This window comes from Chenopodium album, chromosome 11 (genome assembly GCF_948465745.1).
Source record: "Chenopodium album chromosome 11, dcCheAlbu1.1, whole genome shotgun sequence".
In the NCBI taxonomy this organism is placed as follows: Eukaryota; Viridiplantae; Streptophyta; class Magnoliopsida; order Caryophyllales; family Amaranthaceae; genus Chenopodium; species Chenopodium album.
Genome location: NC_137844.1, coordinates 45,916,155 through 45,934,807, shown reverse-complemented (window position 1 = coordinate 45,934,807; position 18,653 = coordinate 45,916,155). Strand labels below are relative to the sequence as shown.

Sequence of the window (18,653 nt, the reverse complement as noted above, 5' to 3'; positions counted from 1 at the left end):
GGGAGAAGAGCTGGCTGGGTGGTGGAAGACGTGGTGGTGGCCTGGTGGGTGATGGGGGAGGGGGATGGTGAAATTAAAATTTTTTTTATAATTTGCTTTAAAATACTAAATCATAGTTAATGTTATAATTAGGCATAATTAAATGTTAAACAGTCTTATCAATTATTAAAAATAAAAATTTATTTATTAATTTAAAAAATTAATATTTAGACCAGTTACATAACAACACGTGTCATGTGCAACCGGTTTAACAGGTTACAAGTTTTTTGTCTTGTTTAAAATGAACACCCCCAAAGGTTGTAATATTAAGAAATAATCCAAAGGTTATATTATTAAAAAAAAAACCGGCCAAAGGTTGTATTATTATTTGTAATTTTTCCATTTAGAAATGACCCACCATTATTATAATTCCTCTCTCCCTCTAACCCCATTTTCACAAATAATTTATTATTTCTCTTTCCTACCGAACCCACCTACACTTTTTTATTATTTATCTATCTTACTAACAATATTTTATATTATAAGCGTATAAGCAAGTCTAATCTATAATTTTCTTAAACTTTGAGCCAACCTTAACATTGCGATCGAGCAAAACGGAGGGAGTATTCCAACTAGTGTGTAGCTCATGTATATTTCGAGTTATAAGTTTGTACTCCGTATATGTTTATTCACAAATTTTTATATGTGGCTGGTCACACGACCAGCTATCATATGGGTTACTTCGTTAGTGTTACAGGGGTTACTTAGGCAGTGTCAAGGGGTTACTCCATCAGTGTTATCTGGGTTTCTTCCTCTGTTACGTAATAATCGCAACACTTTCACTTTTACACTATTCATCTTACTTTGATTACATTTTTACCAATATATAAAAAAATATATGTTGCCATGTAAAATATTTTTGGATTAGTCTTTAAGTATATTTTCATTACATTTACTTTTAATATTTCTTAATAATATTAAAATTATAAATATTTTATGGTCAAAGTTGTGCATTGGCATATATATATGTCGATCAAAGTGTTGCAATTATTATGAAACAGGGAGTACTAAATTTTCAGTTGTACAATTTTTACTTTTTCTCTTTATTTTTATGTGAATGACAGTCTAGTAGAAAATAGGCGTGGTCCATACCACCTACCTCTCTCTTCCTTTATATCTCTTCTATGTACTTTTACTATTTTTAGTAGTAGTAGGGGAGCAGACACGCGCGTTGCGCTCGATATAATCGATGTTTATGGTCGACTTGTAATAGCTTGTCACGACACCCAAAACTTACTGGCTAGACTTTTTAACGCATAAACTAAGAAATAAATTGTTGACAATCATATCCTTGCGTAGGTATGGAAATGTAACACTTGAAAGTATATACACACACACACACACACACACAGTAGCGCTCCGAAACGGGGCCGGGGAGCCGGTTAACCCGCCGCCTACGATCACCACGAATGCTATTTGGATGAAAGAGAGACAGTGGGGTCTTTAGACTCAAGTAGAGTATCTACGCCGGAAGAGCGGTGGCTTGCTGGAAACCCAGAGTCTTTAGTTGATCCAGGATGTGTGACGTATAGGCCATCCCAAAGTGATCTATTAATCTACTAATGAGTCGTTTCATGGCAGTTCCATCTATCGCTTTATTGTGAAAGACCAAATTGGCCCGTTCTGCCATAAGTACCTCCATATTCCGCTGAGTAGGATGATCCAACCTGCTATCTCAATGCATGGGATTTCCTTTCGGATACAAAGATTCACATAGAAAGTAGTGAGACTTTAATGGCCTAGTACGACCAGACAGAAGCAGAATCTTATGCGAGGCCTAGGTCAAGGCAGCCCGCTCATCAAGACAGCAGATAGGACGAAAGCTAAAGTTTCTTATCAAGAGAGAGGGGCGCTTTGCCCCTTGAGATTGGGTCCTTCGTTTGGAACTCCCCTTTTCCTTTCCCCTTTGACCTGTGCCAAACTCTACCTTTGCTGTTGCCAGGTGGAATAATTCATTCTAATTCACCTTTTAGTTGTAATCTTTTTGTGGTGCAATATGGCTTTTGTTGTGAATTATAATATACATCATCCGTCACTTTTAGTTGCAACACTTGAAAATATATATACATTTTTCATTTTTTTTTATAATTGATCTTTATTTTATTAACTTTATTTGTTGGGAAAAATAGTCATGTGGGATCTTATTAGATTCATCTCGACATATATATATATATATATTATAAATGCAGGAAGCATAAGAATTAATATGACATAAATGGGTATATGGGTAAATAAACATTTTTAGGGGTAAAAAAGTCATCACACTATTCATAAGAGTTCTTTTGAACTTTTTATAAGGTAGGGATATATGTTTTAAATATTTAATCTTTAGATTTTTTACATGTCTATAATTTGAGATACAATAGATTGAAATTATGTATGGACAAGCGTGAAAGTTAAAATGTTGCAATTAAAAGTTAATGGAGAAAGTTTCAAAAGAAAAATGTCTAATTAGGTGATGAGGTAATTAAATTCGGTGGGTTTGTGTGTGTGTGTGTGTGTGTGTTTTTTTTTTTTTTTATTTTATTTTTTTTTTTATTTTTTTTATAAAAATAGTAACAAAGTGGATTATATCCAGCCTATTCCCCCACCCCTTGAAGAGAGCTATTATCAGGTTAAATAGTTTTGCCTTCTAACGTTAGAAGAAAAATAACTTTGGGCGTTGGAAGTTGGAAGGGAAGAAAGGCTAAAGAAGCTAAGAGAAATAAATGCGGGAAGCATAAGAATTAATATGACATAAATGGGTATATAGGTAAATAAACATTTTTAGGGGTAAAAAAGTCATCACACTATTCATAAAAGTTCTTTTGAACTTTTTATAAGGTACGGATATGATATGCATATCCTTTTTTTTTTTTTTTTTTTTTTTTTTTTTTTGTGACAAATATACGATATGCATATCAATATGCATTAACACTTCTAATATTTCAACTTCTTGTCAAGTGTTATGTCTCACATAATAATAACTAATACATTGTTCATTTCACCTAATTTTGTTAAAATGGACTTATTTTTAGTGAACTGAAATTATTTTTAGTGAATTTAAATTAATTTTACTGAATAATAATTAATTTTAGTGATTCTCTATAGTATATCTTCTTTAAATTACTATTTTACTATAATGAAATTACTTTTACTGAACGTAACTTGTCCAAAAAGAAATTATTTTTACAAATTAAAATTATTTTTACTAAACATTTTTGTTAAGGTTTAGTGAACAGGACCTAAATGATACGGACTAGTAGTTAGTATTCCAACTTTTTGCAAGTGTTATGTGTCACATGACAACAATAAAAACATTTATTTGGAAACATGATGCAAAGAAGTGAAATTCGGATAAGGTTTTTAGCATTAAACTCAAACTATGCTCCCTAATCTAATACTCCCTCCGTCCCTTATTGATAGTCTCTTATGGACAATTTTTACGGGAATTAATAAATATAAATAGAAGAAGTAAAAGTACATTGAAAAGGTAAATTTTCATTAGTTATGCAAAATAGTAGAGAGAGAAAGTAATAAAAGTATATAGAAAAGACAAATTTATATGGAAAAATTAAATTTACACAAATATTGTTGCAAATTGGTTGCAAATTGGAGGGAATTTTGGTAAAAAAAATTGATATTAATGGTACTTGAGAAAAGCAAATGAAACTATTATATTGAGACTTAAAATTGGCCATATGAGACTATCAATACGGGATGGAGGGAGTAGGATTACTAAATGCTAAGTTGGTGATATAGATAACCAGTATGTTAAAAGTTTAATTTCACAAAATACCAACTTGATTAGCACTTTAATTAAGCTTGATAAAAGTAACTAGCTATAGATTTGAAGTAAAACAAAATATGTTGATTACATTCATGAGCATGACAGCAAATATGTTATCAGATGATCCTTTAATTAGTTAGTTTAGCCCATGTCCCCTAATACTTCCATCATGTTAACAGAATTTGGTTTTATCTCGGATTTTAGGTGCAAACCTGTGTGTATGTATGGATAATTTCAGCTGATAAGCTCATAAGTATTACTTATGCAACATAAGTACTCTCTCCGTTTTTAAATATTTGCTCCACTTTTTTTTTTGGCCGTTTTTAAATACTTGTTCCATTTCCTTATTTGAAATTTTTTTACAATATTTAATTCCTTTCTCTCACCAGAGTGGACCCACCAAGAATCATATTTTATTAATCTCACATACTCTCTCCTCCAGCTCAACTACTTTTGCCTTTTATAATTTTTTATCCTTCCACCTACCCCACTACTTCCATATTTTAGCATAGGTCTGGAAATTTGATATGTGATGTTTCTGTTAAAGCTATGTGTGTTTGCGACCATTTTCCTCACCAAAGTTCACTATCTTTGATTTGTATATGCAAACAACAGAAAATTTTCTTCCTAACAGGGAATTATAGTAAATTAGCACATTTTCAACTTTTTACACTGTTTACAGTAAGCAATTCATTGATCGATTGTATCTTCAAACCTTTTCCAGATACTGCCTGTGCTAACACTGCTCGCATAAGCACTGGTTTAAGCGAATAAATTTGCAATGCTGCCAGCATATAAGTTGAACAATTCATTTTAAGTACCTCTTCATTGATTTGCAATCATAATAATACAAGTAGTCTAGAAATATAGTCATCTACATTGGTAAAAACAGGAACTACTAAAACATAGAGAATATTTAACTGAAATACCTCAAATTCATTGATTTTATGTATACAAACTACATTTCTTACAGCATATCATGTGTGTTTCAACCTTATTACTCATGTTCAAAGAATAAAAAATGCCACATCTATAACAAATACAACTATTAATCCTATGAAGTACTAAAACAGAAAATGTATACAATATATCACAAGTATATATAGTTCAAAAAACCCCAACTTTCAGAATTCAGATCAGTGATGGCTTTTCTCTGCAGATTCCTCAGGAGTTTCAGCAATGAGCTTAGGATTAACCTCCTCTAACTGCTGAAGAACCTGCTGAACATCCGGCCTCGCATCAGGTGAAGGATCAACCAAGTGCAAGGCTAATTTCAATGTGTTAAGCATTTCATCCCCTGTAGTTGAAACATCCCTCATCAGCTCCAAATCAAAAACCTCATTAGTCCACTCTTCCTTGACAGTTGATGCAACCCACTGCGGCAAATCTAAACCGTCCACTGACTCATTAGGAGACTTTCCTGTCAAGAGCTCCAATATGATCACCCCTAGACTGTAGATGTCAGTTTTTGTAGTCGCCTTCTTAGTCTTCGGAAGCTCAGGTGCACGGTAGCCTGCTAAGCCGGCTGTGGCAATCACATTGGTGTTTGCAGATTCAGTCATCAGCCTGTGAATCCCATAATCAGATATTCTGGGGTTGTTTTGCTCATCTAGGTATACATCAGTTGCTGTGAGGCTTCCATGAACTAAGCTCTCTTGGCTATGAATATAGTTCAGTCCACGTGTTACTCCTATCGCGATCTTCATCCTCGTTGGCCAATCGATTGTTGTTTCAGGTCCTCGAGCTGCAAAAAAACATCCCAAATTTTATGTACAAGATCATAATCTAGGAAACTTGATCACCAAAATTAAGTTTCAACATAAAAAATAAAGTTCACAAAGTGTTAGACTATAAAAGATCAACCTTATATACCATCACCTTAATCTAGGGAGCTTGATCACCAAAATTAAGTTTCAACATGAAAAGTAAAGTTCACAATGAAGTATTAGCCTATAATAAATTAACCTTATATACTATCAACTTAATCATATAAAAGTATAAAACATAATCTATAATTACTACTTACAAGATTTCCTAGCATTATAACATACTTCAAAAACAGAAGGCATGAAAAATATATACAAGTATTAGACTTGCTGCTTACCATGAAGAAAGGAAGACAGACTACCCTTAGACATGTAGTCAAAAACCAGCAACTTCTCTCCTTTAGGTCCCAAGTAATAGGCCCTAAGGGGAAGAAGATTCGGGTGGCGAATCCTTCCAAGTGCAGCAACCTCTATTTCAAACTCTTTCGGAGTCTTTGCAAGCTTCTCCCTGAGCCTCTTAACCGCGACTTGATTACCATCCTCGAGTGTGGCCTTATACACGGTTCCGTAAGGACTCTTCCCCATGATCTCCGCAGTTGCACACAGCAAATCATCAGCTGTAAACACAAATGGTCCATCAAACAACACCAATTTACCGCCATTCGGTCCGGTTTCAGCACTTGCTCCTGCAGCACCTGCAGCAAAACCCTTCTCAACTCCAGCAGACTTGCCATTCCTAGCTTTAGCACCTGCTCTTTTCCTGAACAAACAAAACAGCAAAACACAGCAAAGTACAAACAATATTGCAAGAAGTGCTCCAACAATAATCAAGATTATATCCTTTGTGCTCAATCTTCTATGATGGTGCTTTGGTTTTTCACTAGATAATGGGCTCATTGATGGGGTTTCAGCTGGTGTTGCTGCAATACATGGAGTTGAAGGACTAAACCCACATAACTGAATGTTCCCTACAAATGAAGATGAATTGAATCGTTTCGAAAGGCGGTCCGGAACTTGGCCGGAGAAAGAGTTGTAGGAGACATTAAAAGAGGTCAAATTGGAAAGATTTTCTAGTGATGCAGGAATTTCTCCTGTGAAGTTGTTCTCTGACAAATCAAGAAGACTAATCCCAGAAAGATTACCAATTGAGAGAGGAATATCTCCTGTAAGATGGTTTTTCTTGAGATTAAGAGATGACAAATTCTTCAAACCAACCAATTCCTTAGGAAAACTACCATTAAACTTGTTATGACTCAAAGATAATTCCTCAAGATTACTCAACTTACCCAAAGAATGTGGGATACTCCCATTGAAAGAATTATGATCAAGGGTAAGTGACCTTAAATTTTGGGTACCCCAAGAAATTGGGATTGACCCAGAAAGATTATTACTCTGAAGGGCAAGATAAACCAAAGAAGAAGAAAGAGCAAAACCTCGAGGAATCGAACCCAAAATCGAATTAAAGCTCAAATTAACCCTATAAATCCTAGGAGAATTAACAAGATTAACAGGAATAGACCCAATAAGAAGATTATTACTAAGATCAATAGCTTGAATTTGAGGAGAGTTCCCAATTGAAGCTGGAATTACCCCAGAAAATCGATTATTGAACAAATAAAGACCTCTAAGATTAGGAAGAGACCCAATAGATGAAGGGATAGTACCCCCAATAAGATTATCATGAAGACTAAGCTTTCTAAGCTCTTTAAATTGACCAATTTTGTTAGAAATTCTTCCTCCTAAAACCTTGAATGGGAGTTGTATTGCTACCACTTGTCCCTTGACACACCTGACGCCGGCCCAGCTACCGGAGCAAGCTCCATTTCTAGTACCATTCCAGCTCTTAAGCGCGCCGCGAAGATCAATGAGCTCACGCTTAAACGCTTGTAGTGCTTGAAAATTAGAAAGTGTGATAGTTACACCATCATTTTGTTGTCCTGTTACAAAATTGGGTGAAATGCATAGTAGATGAAAAATTGAGTATAGTAATGAAAGTTTAAGCAAATTTAAGGCTACCCCCTTATGTTTTCGTATATAATAAAAATCACCCATTAATCAAAATGCAACAAAAATGCACAATCTATATTATATGCAAGCAATTTTTTGTTTCACAAAAAAAATGAGTTTATGAATTTATATGAAAAAATAGTGACTAATAATATGGTAAGAAATAAATAAATAAAGAAAGTATAAGATCGAATTGTTTTGTTGTCTTCTCTTTCGATGTTGTTAGAAGAGAAGAGAAAGACAGAGAAAGAGACAGTAGAAAGGTTTCATGGGAGAAATGAGGAGTATGAAGGGGAGTGATATGGGAGCATTTTGAGTAGATTACAACGGCTAGTTTTGTTAGGCTTTTTTTATTATTGAAGAAAGAAATAAAAAATTATTCGACAAAAATAATGAAAATGTTAAATGGGGTTCAGGTGAGACTGTGAGTCAGTTTTTAACGGGTTGATGCGTTGAAAATTTGTCGTGGGGTTAAGTTGGGAGGTCACGGGAGATTGGTATGACATGATAACGGCTCTTTGTGAATGGGTCAGTTTTATAATTAGCAATTTAAGCCATTTAATTATTGACTAGCATTTCTGAATTTGTTGAAGGGTCTAGCATTTCTTTTTGGTCAAGGAGATGCCGAGATGGGTATCTTAAACATAAAAAATCGGATCAAAATTATCAAACTGTATTATATTTTTGACCATTACTTAGGTTTTGTATCATCGTTTTATGTACAGTTTTTTATCGCTAATTATCTTTAATTCCGTAATAAAAAAATTATGAAAATTACATATTAATTAAATACATATTATTACGAATTTAACAAAATCCCACTTGATATATTTTTTCCCTTATAGATTATCGTACACTTAAGGTTAAAGTTTGGTTAGATCAGATCAGACCAGACCAGATCAGATAAGTTCAGATAAACAAAAATAAGGTGAACCAAATAAGAGCTTAGAAAAGTCTCTGGAAATGCTTTGAGGATGAAAATTCTCTCTTACTCTTTCACCCATAAAAAATTAGGGATTTGAGGCAATTTTACTAGGCTCCCTGGAGCTAAAAGCCTAAACCAAGGCATATGGATATCAACCATATCATCAAACTTCATGAGATGAATGACCTCGATAAAACGAACCATTATTCCAAGGAATAGGAGTAATCTAGCTAATGCTAATGGCTAGCACTAGCAAAAAGGGACAAAAAGTATGCTATTTTAAAAGCAAACACGACGTCTAAGATATACTCTGTGGTAAAAACATATGAGAAACAAAAGTAATTTCACTAGAATCAGCTTAAAAACATGCACTCATGACCAGCTTTTTGGAATACAGTAGATAACAAAGTAACAATCTAGTAGAGTATTCAAATTAAAAGAATCTAGTCAAGGCTTAATGGCTCTTGCCTCAATATAATTAACGGTAGATTTTATTACTTCAATTGGCTTTAAGCCTTCAATTAATTATTATAATTGTTGCACATAGTTTGGTAGTAATCTAAGTTTAAAAGTAAAAAGTGTGCCCCTAAACAATTTGTGCTTTGTTATTAGATAACATTGATAGAAGAAACATAAATACTAAGCATGGAATAGCATAACACTGTTCAATATGTGATTTTTGACAGGATAAAGTCGTATCACCTTATCAAAAGTAATTTCTAAGTCTTCTAACTAAAACAGATAGGGAAGTAGGGTCGAACCACAGGGAAACGAGTCATTTTATTCCTAATTAATTAAATAATCTAAATTATTAGGTAACTGTAGACACTTAATTGTGTCTCTCCAAAAACCAAACCCAGTGATGAATATCTTTCATGTCATTGATTATCGAACGAGGTGAAATGTGAAAGAGTCTCGTGATGCACTTGATCTTAATACAAATATTTCTTTCTGTTTTTGAAAATATTTCTTTCCGTACCTTATTTATGGAAAATGTCCAGTTCAATTTAGTTTGGTCCATGATATGAGGTCCAATAATAGTGTAATTGGATAGGGCTTGAGAAGAGTTTTCCAACTATATATTATTAGCCCAATTCCGATGAATAATGAGGAAGTTATGACCAGAATACTAAATTGGGCCCAAAATGATTTTATATGGCCCAATGATCAAGTGGAGGGCCCATTAATTATCATTTCTAAAGTTATTAGGAATTACTTTAATTTTCTGGAATAATCTAGAAGGTTATTTTAAATTTTAATAGGATTATGATTAATAATTATACTTTTATATTATTTAGAAAAGATAAAGAATTCAATTTGGAATAAAACAAGTGTTTTAAAAGATAAAACTGATTTTAATTAAGATACTTACGGAGTCTAATTACCTAATTATATTGGGAAAAGGACTCCGTACAGGATTTTTATCCTGATTGCGCCATTGCGCTGCGAAAAGCCTATCCTATCGCGACGTGATAGGCTTTTCGCAGCGCGATAGAGTCTGTCGCGTCGCGATAGCCCTATCGCATCGCGATAACTCTATCGTGTCGCGATAGGGGCTGTTTTACTTCGAGTCAACTTCTAACTCTTTTCTAAGCGTTTCGAATGTTTTCTCTTTAAATAGGAGCATTATTTCCCTGTTTTCAATTATCAACAATCATCTAATTCTATTCTCTTCTCTCTTTAAGCTAAATCTTATTCTTCTCTCTCTTAATTTCTAAGCCTTCTCCTTTTCAAATACAACACCGCATTCACGAGACTTAGACACACATAGCCAAGCTCGAAGTTACCTTCGCTTTAGACGTGAAAGGTTGATAATTTATGAGGGTTTGGCCCCAAATCCCTATTTCAATTATTTAAATTAATTGTTTAATCTAATATTTTTATTGAAGTTACTAACTTGTGTATTGTTTTGATAGAAAGAGATACGAGGCAACAAAGTGAGTATTTTTATTGCTATATATCTTAAGAAAGCATGTTTAGATTATATTAATTCCTAGTGTCATGTTAGGATGTTATTTATTGCTTTCTAGTATCATGCTTAGGTTGTTTTCTATTTCTTCTATCATGTTAGTATCATGTTAGGGATAAAGCTTTGATCTTTAATGCTTAGTGACATGTTAGGGTTTGTTATTAATCTTGTTAGTATCATGCCTAACATCTTGCTAATATTATTATGCTTTCATGAGATTGATATTATTATGGTGATTTGTTGTGTCAATAATATTATGTTACGTGATATTATTGTTATTGCTTGATCACGCCCTCTCTTGCAGGTTTAAAGGGAATTTGTACTTGAAATCACACTTAATAAGATAATTAATAATTTTATTTAGGCTAATATGATTTTAATTCAAGTGATCGCCAATAATAGAATTATTTGTGCATTAATAATTAACCAACATAGATTAAACAGGTTTAGGATTAATATAATGATTGTATGCTAGTCAGAAAGCGCACATGAATATGAGAAGAATAAAGTAGAGGCCTATTTAGGGCAGGTTCAATCTCTTTTAGGTTAGATTTGTACCTTCATCCCCGAATATCCAGTCATGGTTCCAGAGCAATATAGAGTTAGCGATCTCATGGATCGTGAAGGGGTGTAACCTTCACCCTGTGAACGGTTTACAATTTCCTAAAACTTGTTGGCGACTCTTTTGCTCTAGCTTCCTTCCCTTTGGACGCCACCATGCTTAAGTGTATAGTCATAGTGGGGCTCAAGTGTGGGATGCTTGAATTATTCCCTATAGTAAGAAATTTATTGTTATGAAAAAAACTAAACTACGGAGATTAAAGTATAAGGAGAAAATCAAATAACAAAAGTCTAGGGTATAGGTTCACCAATAAATAATATTCCAGGGTAAAACACAATAATCAATCATCAATGCTTTAATTAATCAGATCATAAAAGGCTTTCGCTACGTATTACAATCACATAATTAATCTACCGGTATTAAATCGCATCTTTCGAATCTTGACTTAACCATTTGTAAATTAACCTGCCTATTGAAACTATGCCTAAACATCAATTCTCATCTTTCGAATCTCGAATCAATATTGCATAGCTCATAATCTAATTGCATAACATTAAATCAATCAATAGGAAATTAATCAAGCATTGACAATCAACAATAATAAATTACCCCTTCATAATATTTATGGATCCCCACAGTAGGAGTTTATAGGTACTATTAAGCGGAAAACCATGAATCATATTCAATCAATTCAAGCACCTAATCCCAAGATCGCATGCATAACACACAAGATACATAATCATACCTTTGAAGCGTAATTTCCACGTAGCAATTGATTGACAAATCAGGGAGAGAATAGAGCCCCAACCGTTGCTCCTCTACTTGGTCCACGAGATTTGAACGAGTCGTCCACCAATACTAGATTGTTCAAGTGAAAGAGGAAAAACCGCGATCACCACCTTTATGGACAACCGACCACGGCACGAACCACCACTACCACGAACCACCACCGGCGCCGAGGAGGAGTAGAGAGAGCCGTGAGAGAGAGAGGAGTTTGAGAGGGTTTGGTCTCGTGTTTGCTAATTAGGGTTTGATCAAACTGATCACTGAATTGCAATAATGCTTAATTCAAACCCTAGGAACCTAGTCTATTTATAATCTTATTATAATCAGACTAGGGCATGAAGCCCAAAGAAACCCTCCTTATTCCTCCCTTTGGCCGGCCACCTAGAGTGATGAGGCCCATGATGGGCCTCGTCCTCTAATGCTCGATCTAGGCCCTTTGTGTGACCTTATAGGATCCGTCCAATTGGGCTTTGGCCTATTTTACTAGCCCAAAGATCGTTAGTACCTTTAGCTATGATATAACGACGACCTAAATGTACGAACTTAATTATCTCCATAATTTGATCCATTTATATATCTAGTAATTGCACATGACGAAGACATAAATCCTTCACCCACAACCCTGGCTCCTTTGTTTTGGCAAAGGTATCCTTTTAGTCACAGGACAATGGATCCAAACTTCCTCCTTAACTACTCTTACTGTAGCTAAAACACATATTCTGACATTGAGTATGCGACAACATTCTGCTTTGAACTCTTCAAGCTTACTGTACTTCTCCATACAGACATAAAATGTATCTAGATCAACATCTAAAGTCATCTTGCCTGTTTGGAAACTTGCATCCATATAACCTTTTTGACAACTTATTCACTTTTAACACATTAAACTAGAGAAATTCCTTTAGTGCTTCTCAAGTACTCAAGGATTTGCTCTTGGTAACTTTCAGTATGCTTATTCTGAATTTGTTTGAAACCTGTTACACATGCACAAGTCATATGTAACATCTTGCTTTGTACATATCATGGCATATATAATGGACCCTTTTGAAAAAGCATGAGGCACATTATCCATACAACTCAACTCTACTAGCTTTTGAAGGCACTGAGTTTTACTGAGTGTAATACCATGAAACATGGGATGACATCCTCTCTTAGAGTCTTGCTTCATGAACTTGTCAAGATCCTTATCAACATAAGTCTCTCAATGTTGTCCAATCATTCTTCAAGATTCACTTCGTGGATCTTGATTCCCAATATGTACTTAACATCTCCTATGTCTTTCATATAGAAACAACTCCTTAAACATTACTTGACTGATTCAAGCATTGATATGTCATTTCATATAAACTGTATGTTATCTACATACATGACCAAGAAGACCAATTTCTCCCACTAAACTTCTTGTCTCTACTAGATTCCTTTTTCGTTCTTTCAAGGAAATCAAACTGTTTGATTGCCTAATCGAAATGAATGTTCCAACTCCCTGACGCTTACATCAATCCATAAATGAATTTCTAAAGTTTGCAAAACTTTCTATGATTTCTGGATTTCAAAACTCTTTGGTTGTATCATATACATATCATCCATCAAGAACATTTCAAGAAGGTGATTTTGATATCCAATGCTAAACTTCGTAATCGAAATCAGCAATCACTAGAAGAATCCGAATAGGCTTACACATCTAATAGGTTTGACCCTATTTGTAAGACTATCATGGACTAACACATCTTTACAGACATGGAGTCCATTCTGGATTTAATGGCCTTAAGCCATTTCCTGAGTTGGCACTTACCCAAAGCTTGCTTGTAGGCTGTGGGTTCTAACCATTCCAATAGGAAAATTTTAGAATCCATCTTTACTCAAAATTTCAACAAAATGTTTGTTTTGATCCCAAGTAACCTACATTAGGTATAAGCAACAATAGAATTATTTTCTTCAACTCTTTGAAGCCTTTCATTCAAGTGGGACGATAGAAGCCTCGCTAGTTGAATTAGCTTGCTTCGACATATGATTTATCAAATTAGCTGATTTCATACGCCCTTGTCTCTGATGTAGTGTTATCCACATCCGTTTTTGCTCGTCTCGAATCTCATCGAGATCCAATTTTACTCCCACTTGGCTTTGTAGGAAGAGATTTCTTTCTATAAAGACACTATCGCGAGCAACAAACACTTTGTTATCTACGCGATTGTAGGAATAATACCTCTTAGTTTCCATGGGAAAACCCACAAAGAACTATTTACTTGATTTAGGGTTTATTATGTCATCTTTGTAAACATTTTACATTGATTTCATAACCCTTAATATTGTTTTGAAAAAGATAACTTTGGTGGAACATTTCCAGTTCATAACTCTTATGACATCTTTTCTACTGCTTTAGTTAAGTTTTCGGTTTAGTATATTCGCAATTATTGTTCTAATGTATATCCTCAAAACGATATTTGTAAATCATTAAAGCTAATCTAGGATCGAACCATGGCAAGCAAAGTTTGATTCCTTCTTTTCACATACATTTTAGTTGTAATGTTTCTGGATTGTGAATTAACTCAACAATTCCTTTTAGATGATCATTTACTTTTTGAGTTAAATATTTATCACAACAATCATATTGTGGTGTTAAATTGTTTATCTCAAATTGATTTCACATTTCATTTTGGAATTTTGAACATTTCAATGTTTCCAAGCTTTACTTCATTAAGTAGTTATCAATATAGTTACTTAAATCGTTAGTAAAAGCAATGAAATAGTTAAATCTATTTGCTAATTCTTGAACTTATTGGTTCACACACATCATATGTTTGTGTTCCAAAAGGTCATTAGCTCTTTACCCTTTCAACTAAAAGGTAACTTGGTCATTTTACCTTATCAAGCATGATTTCTAATTCTCAAGTGATTCATAACCAATTTAGAATAAGAGTCCATCCAATGTAACTTTGGATGTGCAAATGGTTTATGTGACCTAACCTTACTTTGTTATAAGTAAGTTTATTTTGAATCATCTAATTTTGCTTTTGTGATCTACTTATATCAATGTCATAAAACAAATTTAACTCATATCTAGCAAAATGAAAACAATTTATTACCTGGTCATGGATCAACACTGTTCAAGCCAAGTAAACCAAATCAATATTCAAAACCAAAAATTGAAATATTGTCTCATCAAAACTAGAATTGTTCTAAAATCATCATAAAAAAAAAATTCAGAAATTAAAACTATGAAGCTATCTTTAGAATCTATGGGCCATACCAGTCTAAATATAGAAATATAATATCATATATTATAAAAGTGCCATATAATAAATCACTCAACATGTTTGTCTAAACTACAACATCGAATGTTCATAATTAAGGCAACGTATTTCCTAAAATATCTTATATTTTAAATCATAATTAAATAATATCGTATATTATTCATGACCAATTGTAAAATATCATATGTATTAATTTAGGTATGAGATAGAATCAAATCTTATTTTAATATGGAAAGATAAATCATATTTAATCTTCCATGATTATCCTAACAAACTTGGGAGATTCTATCCTAATTATTAGCCAATCAAATAATTTTAAAATCAATTATATCCTACTCTAATTATGGGATAATCACATTATTTAAATCAATTATTATCCTTTTGGAATATGCTCAGAATATCCTAACCAATCTTACTCAAAATTAACCACTTTAATTATGGATAATTACCAATTTAACAACTTTAAATATGGATAATATAACAATGAAGAACTTTGAGTGAATAAACAAACTTTGAACTTTTCAACTTGATTTTTCTTATTGAAACTCATCATATTTTTTTCTTTTGATCAACCTTCACTTAGAACATTTGAACATCAAACAATTTTTTCTTTTTGCTCTTTTTTTTTTTTTTTTTTTTTTTTTTTTTTTTTTTTCTCTTTTTGTTTTTCTTTGAAGTTCACTTATTTTTTTCTTTTTTTTTCACTATCATGCTTTATTTTTTCTCAAGAATTTTAACCTCCAAAACCATAAAAAAAAACACAATAAAAAACAAACAGCTTCTCAACACCACCCCAAATTGTGCAAATAATAAGCACACTACAAACTCTCTCACCTCACTCACTAATAGCTCCCCCAAGCTAAGCTTGAGACTAGTAACCAATGGGGCAAAAACGACTTGTAATGTGGCTAATAAACAATAAAAAGTCATGGCAACAACATGTATAGCAAGAAGGGAACAAATGTATCTAAATTCATCTGAAGCCTACCTAAAAGAACAAATGCCTTCATCCTCCACAATGTGCATAATAATGAGTCATACAAACACTACTCAAAGTTGCAAACTAATACTCAAATTCATTGACGTACCAAGAACTAACACACATTCCTAACCAAATCAACTAGTCAAGCACTATATTCACAAGTAGTTGGGCAAAATTGATGCATGTTAAGGCATCCAAGCAATCAACATCAAATCATAGCTATCCTATCCACAATACTCATCATCATATACCAAGAATCAAAATAATTTTCATATATATGGGGCACAGGGAAGCATGATTTATCATTCATTGGATCGTATTTTTGTATTTTTTGATTTTTCTAAATTTTTTGCATTTTTCAATTTTTTTTCAAAGCAATAAAGTCTGCACTAGAAAGCAATAAAACTATACTAAACACACCAAAAATAAAAGAGAAAAAAGAAAAAGATACTTAAATCCAAAAATCTCCCCCAAGCCAAGATTAGACAATGTCCTCATTAGCTCGGGAATTAGCCTAGCATGGCTAATCCTCATCTGCATCCACCGGTCCAAATCCCCAAACCAAAATAGTTAGGGTTAAATGTCCCCCATGTGGGCCCCCCAAAAGGAATATCCTGGCCATACCCGTAAAAGCCTGAATAGTCAGTGTAGATGCCATGGGAGGTGGGATCTATGTATCCCTGAGGTGGTGGCTGAAACCAATCGGGGTAAAGAGCCTCGTCGGGAATGACACCCCGACGAGCATAGTCATCGTACATAGGATACAAGGCTCTACCCTGGTTCTTCTCAATGTAACCTAATCGTTGGTCTATAGAGCCAACCATCCTCCTAAGCTCCTCATAGGACCCCTTAATACGACCTGTGGTCTGTCCTATACTCTGCATGTCCCAAACGGTCTCGGGATCATGCCTAGGGGTTGGAGGAGGAACATGTTGTGGTATGTGAGGTGGTGATGGTGGTGCCATAGGCTCAGGCTGTAGCACATGGGGTGGTGGTGGTGCTAGCCCCTGGGCATGGGCAACTAAAAGGTCATATGTGTATTTCTCTTGCCCAGGGGGAAAGGTGGTCAATTCGGGGTTAGAAAGGGGAAATATATGCAATGGTCCGTTCCTATCCTAACATACCAATTGGGGATTTGCTGAAAATCTAGCTCTACCCAATCTAAACTTTGTAAATACCTAGTGGTCATAAGAGTATGCCCCCCACAGTTAGTGAAACCCTCATCCCTAGCTTCACTAAACCCGCCTTTTTAACTGCTATCCTAGTGATGAGTCCTCCTAGTCGGATAGGGGTCTTTTCCGGGCCATCACTAGCGGTGGCATGCCTACTCAAATGGTTGATTATATATCTACCTATGTTCAACTTCCCATACCCAAAAACATAGTATCCGATGATAGCTAGTTCATTGGTTTGTGCGTTGTGCGGCTCATGTCTAGCTAGGAAACAAGTGCCCGAAAATCTTTGAAAGATTTTAGAGACGGGATGGTGAAAGGGTCGGGGACTAGCATGTTTCACGTTTGGGGTTGGTAAACCCGTTAAAATAGAGTATATATCTTCCATTTTGTAGTTTTCATGCCAAACCATAGGGTGTTGTGGTTCAAGATCGAATAATTTGCAGAATTCAACATAAGCTAAACTAATATTTCTATTGTTCAACCTAAAATTCAAATTAGGACCGTTCTTAGATTGCACAACATTCAAAGAAGACAAAAATTCACATGTTAATTCACGGTATGTAGGATAGTGCATATCAACAAATATTCGCATACCAATATCATTCATGAATTTCCTAACATGATCATACAAGCCTAAAGACTCAAGAGAAGATCGGTGTAACCACTAAGAAGGAATTACCTCGCGTTCATAGAGCTTGATGAGCCGTTCTCGTTGGATTTGTGAAGTAATACGGATCGTCGGCCATTGCTCGAGTTGTAAGTCTGGATCATAAGGTTGACCCGAACTTGAACCACACCCCCCTGAGTTCTTTTCCTCTTGAATGCCATTTTTGAATTTAGGTTTTAGAAAAATTTGTTCAAAATTGAACAAAATTGGTATAGAATTGTAGAGGGTGAAGAGAGGAGAAAGAATATGTAAAACTTTTTGGATTTGGGTGAGAAATGGAGAGAATATCTTAGAGAGAAGGTAGAAAAAATTTAGGTTTTTGAGAGAGAAAGAATGGAGGTTAGAGAAATAAGTGAGAAAAGATGAAGAAATAAGGAGCAAGAAGAAGAGAAAAGGTCCGGATAATGTCGCACCCGGTCGGGCGAGACCTCGCCCAATCGGGCGATCTGGGCTCTTGATTTTTGATGCTTTCGCGCCCGGTCGGGCGCCATCTCGCTCGGTCGGGCACGAGAGCTTTTTGATGGTTATGCTCTTCTCGCGCCCGGTCGGGCGAAATAAATGTCCGTACACGTCTATTCTCGCGCCCGGTCGGGGAAAATTCTTGAATTTTGACTTCTCTTCTCGCGCCTGGTCGACCGAAATTCTCCTTTTTCAAATCCTCCTCTCACGCCCGGTCGGGCGCGCTACATCGAAGAGGGGTCCGATTTTTCTTCTACTTTTTGCTCCAAATTTGACTAACTTTTTTTTTTCTCCAA

General features: G+C 34.6%; 1 protein-coding gene across 1 annotated transcript; it reads right to left on the bottom strand.

The window, feature by feature from the left end:
- Positions 1-4,763: 4,763 nt before the first annotated feature.
- LOC145567614 (probably inactive leucine-rich repeat receptor-like protein kinase IMK2) lies at positions 4,764-7,946 on the bottom strand. Its single transcript, XM_081626933.1, has 2 exons — positions 5,913-7,946; positions 4,764-5,552 (listed from the first exon to the last, which is right to left on the bottom strand). Exons 1-2 carry the CDS (start codon positions 7,624-7,626, stop codon positions 4,945-4,947), a joined length of 2,322 nt encoding a protein of 773 aa, XP_081483059.1. The 5' UTR covers positions 7,627-7,946; the 3' UTR covers positions 4,764-4,944.
- Between the last annotated feature and the right edge of the window lie 10,707 nt (positions 7,947-18,653).